We start from the raw sequence: 7292 nt of genomic DNA, 5'->3' as shown, positions 1-7292 counted from the left end.
CTCCGCGACATGCGCGCGAGGACCGGGCGCTGAGTGGCGCTGAGTGGCGCGATGGTGGCGCGCGGGGTCCGGGGCCCCGGCTGGGGGCTGCTGCTGGCGCTGGCGCTGGCTCTGGCCGGGCTGCCGCGGGCGCGCGGCGTCGAGGAGGAACCAGGCGCTCACAACTCGATCGAGGGTTTCCAGGTGGTCACCTTCAAGTGGCACCACGTCCAGGACCCGTACATCATCGCCCTCTGGATCCTGGTGGCCAGCTTGGCCAAGATCGGTAAGCGCCGCTCCCCGGGGCGCCGTCCTACCTGGCAGACTGAGCCAGGAGCGGAGACCACGGCCGGGCAGCCGTGCGCCCAGGGGATAGAGCCGGGTGTCCGCCTCCTGCTCTCTAAGGGGTGTGCGCGCCGGCTGCGCTGGCCGCGGGGCTCGGTTCCGAGGGGTGCCGCCGTCTGGGCCTGGAGTTCTCGGGGTGAGGTCCGCGAGGTTCGGGGCGAGGAGTCGCGAGAGCCGTGGGTGCGCGGTCAGAGCCTTGGGCCGCGCAGCTTGCTTGGCGGGCGCGCACGGCCGCATCGCCACCTCTCTGTGCATTCCGCTGGGCTTTCGCATGTGCAGCTCTGGGGGACGTCCTTGTCGCGTGGTACTGGGGTGACAGCTTTGTTTGTAGTGCACAGGAAGGGAAGAGCGGCATCCGAGACAGAAACCCAGGGAATTCTTGATTGGGGGTGGGGCACTCCCCCTGGGCTCTGGCCAGGCCTGGGCCCTCTCCTGCTTTGGCAGGTAGAGTGGGTTTCTCCCCAACTCCCGGCAAGGTGACAGCAAGGTCAGCTGTCCTCAGAGTGTACAGGATCCAAGTTTCCACGGGTGGCTGTGGGCAGGGTCCTACCTGGGGCACTGTGTGTGTGTTTTGGGGGGTGCTCTTATTTATTAAGTGGAGGGGAGGGGGCTCCTTGGTGGCCAGACAAGACCACAGCAGTGATTCTGAGGGAGGTTTCGGAAGGTTTGGAAATAGGGAGAGGGAGGACAAGGGAACAGTCTCTTCTGAGGATGGAGAGTCCTGGTCTTAAAGTGGAGGGTGGCTTGGGGGACAGGTTCGGGGGTCCTTTGCTCTCTGGGGTACCTGGTCAAAAGTACTTGGCTGCACTGCCTGGGATCTGCCCCACTTACACCAGGGACCTCCCTCCCTGTAAGGCTCCTGCAGCCTCCGGGGCCTCAGTTCCCCAGTCCCTGTGGCTCTCTCTTTGTCACCTGGGAGAGGCAGGGTCGAAGGCTCTGCCTCCCACCCACCCCTACCAGATACTCAGGTGCTCCTCTCTGATCAGACTCAGCCAGGCTCCTCTGTGCAAACGCTCTCTCCATCTGCAAAGCCCAGATCAGGGCAGAGCAGCTCCGGCCTGGCAGGGAGAGGAGGAGGGGTGCGGCAGTCACCTCTAAGATCTCCTTCTCCCACTACTAATGACTCTCCCTGCACCCCTCCCATGGGGGCCTGGCACCCCCCAGGGACTCCCCCTGTACCCTTCCTGTGCAGGCCTGGAGGTCTCCCCTCAGTGACTCAAGTGACCCCTCCCATGGGAACCTGCAGGTCCCCCCACCAAGTGACCCCTGTCTTCCCTTCCAGTGTGAGCCTGAAGCCCCCCCCCTCCCGATCATCCATGCACCCCTCCCATGAGAGCCTGGAGGCTCACCCCCTAGCAGTTTCCCATACCCCCCTCCTGTAGCAGCCTGCAGGCTCAAACCCAGAACAGAGCGTCCCATGGGGACAGAACATCGTCTTTATCAGCTGCACGTTTCTTATGCTGACTCCAGGAATCCAGGAGTCACCCTGAGACCAGGGGGATCCACAGCCTCTAGGGTCAGCGCCAGGGACACGAGGCGCCCATTCCTGTGCCGTGGACACGAGGCGCCCATTCCTGTGCCGTGAGTGTGTGCTACCAGTGCACAGTAGGCCGCTGCTGGCTCAGATGGTGCAGGGTGGGATGGGGTGGTGGTGGCAGTGGCTGGAGAAGGGCTGGGCCTGAGGATGCTGCTCCCCCAGTGCCTCTGCCCAGCATTGTGCTATGTCTTGAGGGGGAGGCCCTAGAGTGGTTGGCATAGCTCCAGTCCCTGGCACCCGTGGTGGTGATGGGGTGGAGGGAAGCCCTTGCTCGTGGGCCCCTGGTGCTCCTGGTTAAGTTAATGCGTGGAATGAGCCCTGCCCCAGTAGGCACCTTGCCCAGTTGGTTGCCCCTCCTCGAGGGGGCCAGAGCGAAGTGCTGGGGGTGGGGGATTGGGGGTGGCTCCAAACAAACAGGAGCTTGGGGGGACCCCAGTGGAACTGGCCAGGCTGCCCTGGACACCCTTGGCCTGGCCTGACCACAGGCTTGTTGGGATTGGCCCTGCTGTGGGGGATGAACTTCACTTGGTGGACCCCAGGTAGCTGTCCCTCCCGCATCAGGCCTCAGCACCCATAGTTGTTTAGCTCCCATATTTCTTGTGCTCTCACCCACCCCATGCCCTGCCAGGTCCCCAGACCCTTCCTTGGGCCTCTCCCTTGGGTTCTGCAGAGCCCACACCTGACCCTCTCTCTGACCCTGCTTCAGATGTCAGTGGTCCCAACATGTTGCCCCAACCCCCATCCCTGGTCCCTTAGCTACCTTCCACCCTGTACCTTCCATGGCCCTGTCCAGGGTCCCCAAACATGCACAGCTGCCACCAGCTCACAGCACCTGCCAGACGGATGCCACCCCCAACATCAAAACTCAGCAAACAAGCCAAACCCATTGGGGTCTCACCTGAGGCCTCCTCACTGCTCCCAGAGCCACCACAGTGGCCAGCATACCCCCACCCTCCACCCCCCGACTGTGTACCACACACAGCCCGCCCCTGGTCTCTGTCCTGTCCACACACACCCAGAATTTCCCGATAGGCTGGCAGCCCCACCTTCTCCCCTCTCCTCTCCTGGCCTCCCCCGACCCTGGAGGAATTCAGAACTGACCCTCAGATCAAGGCTGAGCGCCTGCTTCCCCAGGGAATCATCCCTGCACCTCAAGTCTGTGCTTAGGGGTTGCCGGCTGTCCCAGCCTTTGTGGGGTGTCCCACACCCCTATTTTAACACCGAAGAGGTGTGGGTCACCTCCCTGGGGTGGGAGGTAAGATGGGGGTAGGTGCTGGACCTGGCTCATTTGGCCTGTAAACTGCTGAGTGGATCTCCGCACAGTCTGATGTCAACCAGAGGGGGGGGCCAAGGGCCCAGTCTCAGTCTCAAGGTGGTAGGCCTGGGGGCAGGGGCACAGGAGGAGCAGCTGTGGCCACCACTTTACCAGCACTTCTGGGGGGCCCAAGGGGGGCCAGTCCCTTGGTGGTTCAGGGGTGGGAGCAGCCTCCTGGAGCTCAGCTGGCAGTGGAACTGGGCCCCCATGAGTGGGGGAGGGGTCCTCTCCCTGGACTGGTCTGGACCCCCATGCCCTCTGGGCACCTGGCTGAAGCCCCCTCTCAGTCTTCCTCACACCAAGGCTGCCTTGGTCACTGGGGTGCTTCTCCCAGATGAGGGCCCAGAAAGGAGGCAGGGGTGGGGGAGGAGCTGGATGGCAGGCTCTGAGGACTTTGTCCCTGCGTGGGGCTTCAGGAGGAGTTGGGCCCGGTCAGCTCTGGTTCTGGCCCATGACCCTGGAGGGAAGGACACTGAGGGGACACTGGGGACTGACCAGAGCAGCATGTGGCCCTCGGGGCCCTGTGGGAACGTGGGAGAGGGGTCAGCTATTCAGAGGGTCGGACACACCCACCCTCTGGGTGTTCTCTCCTACCCCACCCACCCCCTCTGCGCTGCTCTCACTGGTCTGAGCCTGGGGACGGTCCATGCAGCCCGAAGACCCCAGCTCACACTGGCTAGGGACAGAGGGTGAGGGGCAATGGGCAGAGGTCACCTGGGCCCGTGGGACCCTCATCTCAGGCTGGGGGAGCTGACACCTCATGTGTTCTGGCTGTTTGCTAACTCATGAGTTAGGCGGACCTCAGGAGGTGGCCAGAGACACTCCCAGGGGCCTGTTTGCCATGAAGAGGGCTATGGAGCTTATGGCTGGGGCTGGTGGGACCCCCAGTGATGAGAGGTGAGCTTGTGAAGGTCCCATGAAGGGACACAGTAGATTGGGACTCCTGAGCTGAGTGACATGGACAGGGGTGTGGCAGAGGGCAGATGGAGCTTCGAGGGAGCTGATGGGGATCAGGGGGCCGCTGAAGGTGGGAGACAGGGGCTAGTGGCGCTTTGGAAGGAGAGCCTGCCTCATGGCTGGCAGGGGGCCCTGGGGACCAGCAAGTATGACCCCAAGGACTGGGCTGAGTCCCTGGGTGAGGGTCCTGTGATTGAGCGGGGGATGCTGAGACCGGTGCTCTGTCAATATGGTGACCTGTGTGCTGTGCCCTGACTGTGGGCTCTGGGTGCTGGGCGTCCCCAGGCCCTGTCTGGAGGCTGTGGGTATGCAGGTTGTGCCCATCTCCTGGACGTCCTGTACTGTGGTCCTGGAGGCCCTGACCAGAGCCTCCCACCTGGCCTGCATCCCACACCCATTGTTCCTCTCCCGCCGTCTGAGGGGCTGCGGGGCTGGGCCGCCTCCTGCAGAGGCAGTTGTCACCCACAACTAGACACTCCTTAAGTGACCCCGCCAAGGGATCCCCAGACTGACCACAGTCTTCAGGAGCCAGGATGAGCAGTGAGAATTCTCCAGAGAAAAAGAGTCAGAGTTCCCAGTGGACCTCAGACCTTCTAGAAGAGAAGCCAGAGCCCCGCATGGACCCCGCGCTCCTGGGAAAACAAGAGCCTGAGTCCTGAGTGGACCTAGTCTTCCCAGGAGTGTTCCCAGTGGACCACATCCTCCCAGGAGAAGAGGAATCTAAGCCCCCAGTGGACCCTGTCCTCCTGGTAGAGGAGGAGTCCAGGCTGGAGCCGAGGCCTCTCCCTGAGTCCCCGTGGCAGGTTTTGAAGGTGTAAAGTCCCATTTTCTGGAACTGCCCCGGAAGGAGCTGCAGCTGTAAAACAGTAGGAGCAGAAGCAGGGCCCAGGAGCCGTCTGAGAAAGGGGACAAAGGTCGGACAAGCTGATAGCACCAAGGGTCAGTACACGGTGACCCGCCATCCCTGTGGTGAATTCCCAGAGCCAACTTCCCGCCAACAGTGCCAGGCGATGCTGGTCTCCTTAGGGCCAGGCTCTCTGGGCACTTGCTGGCTGGCAGCAGGCGGCCTGTGTCTCGGACCTTGAGCCTAGCACTTACCTCTAGTGGGTGTGGCAGCTCCAGTGTCCTTGTTCAAGGACAGTGACCAGTAGCCTCTGGCCTGCTCCCCCTGGTCCCTTCCACCAGCTGGTCTGGAGCATGGGGCACTCAGAGAGGAGCACCCACCCAGCACTGTCTCCATTGTCCTCTCCTGGCTCCTGGGCCCAGGACTTGACCCTCACTGCATGCCCAGGGGTCTGTGTTTGATGGCCACTAAAAGCCAGGTTGTGCTTCCTGGCCTCTTCCCTCCCATCCCACCCTGGCTGGTACTGGAGCTTCAGGAAGGGGCTGGGGTTGGCTTTCTATGGGGCTGCTGCTGGGGTGCCAGGGTGAGCCTCTGCTCTGAGGCCTGGTCTCAGGGTGCCAGTGTCAGGTCTGATCTTGATGAGTCCAGAGTGGGCAGTTTCTTCTGGGATGGCATGGGGCAACTGGGACTCTGTAGATGCCGTCCAGGGTGGACCACAGACCCATCCTCCCCCACCTCCACCTGCCTCCCCCAGTCTGCCCTTCTGGGCACCTTTGTCGTCTACCCCACCCCCACCCTCTCAAGCTTGCGGGGTGGGGGGGCACTGTGCTTGGTTAGTCCAGCCTGCAGCTGTGCCTTCTCCCTGGCCGCACCCCCCAAGGAGCCCCAGGACTGAGGGGTCAAGAGGCTGTCGGTGGGCAGGGGCAAGGCAAGGCTTTGAAGGGAGCAGGATGGCCTGGAGGGGCACACCCTACCTCCCCCCAACCTTGCCCTTGCATGACTTCATTTGCTGCCAAGCCCCACCCACCAGGCATCTCTCTGGCCCCTGTGGTTACACACCCTCCTGAACTTGGGTGCTGACAGCCTCTCCCGCCTGCCCCAGTGGGACCCCCAGTGCCTGGGGACCCTCTCCTCAACACAGAGGTCTCCGCCTTAACTGGGTGGGTGTCGTTTGGTCTGTTTTGTGCCTGTGGTGTCCCCGTGCTGGAACACCAATGCCCCTGCAGCGTGTCTGTGTCAGTGGTGGTGCTGTGGGTGGAGCGGCTCCGGGCAGGACAGCAGAGATGCCGGACGGGCCTGCACCAGCCTCAGAGTCCTGGCTGTGCCTGAGCCCAGTGCTGCAGTCACCGGGCCAGTCCTTCTCCAAGAGGGTCTCCCCTTTGTCACCGTCCGTCTACTTTTCCAAGCACGATGTCCTTCCCCAGGGACTGGTCTCTCCCGACAACACGTCCAAAGTCTGGTCTCTTTGTTCTTGCTCCTCAGGAGCCCTCTGGCCAACACATGTGTTCTTGCGGCCCGTGTCAATTTCAAAGTTCGCCTCTTACACATCCCACCATTCGAGTGTGTCCATCCCGTCGTCCTTACTCGCTGTCCCACTCTCGCACGCTCCTGAGGCGATGGACAATGCCACGGCCCAGGGCAGTCCTCCACGTGAGGTCCTCGCCCATCCGTCAGCGTGAAGGAGGTCTTGTGCGGCAGACTTGCTCCGTGTCATCCGTCACTTGGGTTTTTGGCAGCTGCCCCCAAGAGCATTGACTGTGGATTCAAGTAGAAGTAAGCCTGTCCCAGAGCCACCTCTCTCTATTGCGGTCCTTTCTGCTGGCCCGGTTCTGAAGGACTCTGTTTCCTTTACATTGAGTTGTAACCCACGTGGAAAGCTGCACTCCTTGACCTTGGTCAGCAAGGACTTCAAGGCCTCCTCACGTCCAACAAGCAAGGCGCAGCCGTCTGCAGAGGGAAGTTTGTGACTAAGCCTTCCTCCTGTCCTGATGCCACAATCTTCTTCATAGTCCAGCATGCTCTGGATCTGAGAATGTGTGCTAGCGCCAAGGATGAGGGAGCGAGGGAGTGAGCAAGTGAGCGAGTGAGGAGTGAGTGAGTGAGCGAGGGAGTGAGCGAGTGAGCGAGTGAGTGAGTGAGCGAGGGAGTAAGCGAGTGAGTGAGTGAGTGAGTGAGTGAGTGAGCGAGGGAGTGAGCAAGTGAGTGAGTGAGGGAGTGAGCGAGGGAGGGAGTGAGTGAGCGAGTGAGTAGATTAATGCACAGCTAGGTGACATTTTTGTGGGTGGGTGAAAGAATGCATAGAGGGATGAATGAAT

The 7292-nt window shown here is 61.9% G+C and overlaps 1 protein-coding gene across 1 annotated transcript in view; it reads left to right on the top strand.

Annotated features, from left to right (window-relative positions):
- The first annotated feature begins 51 nt into the window (after positions 1–51).
- Positions 52–7292, top strand: part of SLC9A3 (solute carrier family 9 member A3) — a 47502-nt gene continuing 40261 nt past the window's right edge. Inside the window, exon 1 of the mRNA XM_004698409.2 lies at positions 52–265. Coding sequence (XP_004698466.1) covers positions 52–265 — 214 coding nt within the window. The remainder of the gene's footprint in view (positions 266–7292) is intronic.

Source organism: Echinops telfairi, unplaced genomic scaffold, assembly GCF_000313985.2.
Source record: "Echinops telfairi isolate 266 unplaced genomic scaffold, ASM31398v2 ScPeMD7_7469;HRSCAF=8507_1, whole genome shotgun sequence".
Lineage (NCBI taxonomy): Eukaryota > Metazoa > Chordata > Mammalia > Afrosoricida > Tenrecidae > Echinops > Echinops telfairi.
Note: the sequence above shows the minus strand (reverse complement) of the source record. Positions and strands in the feature narration are given on the sequence as shown.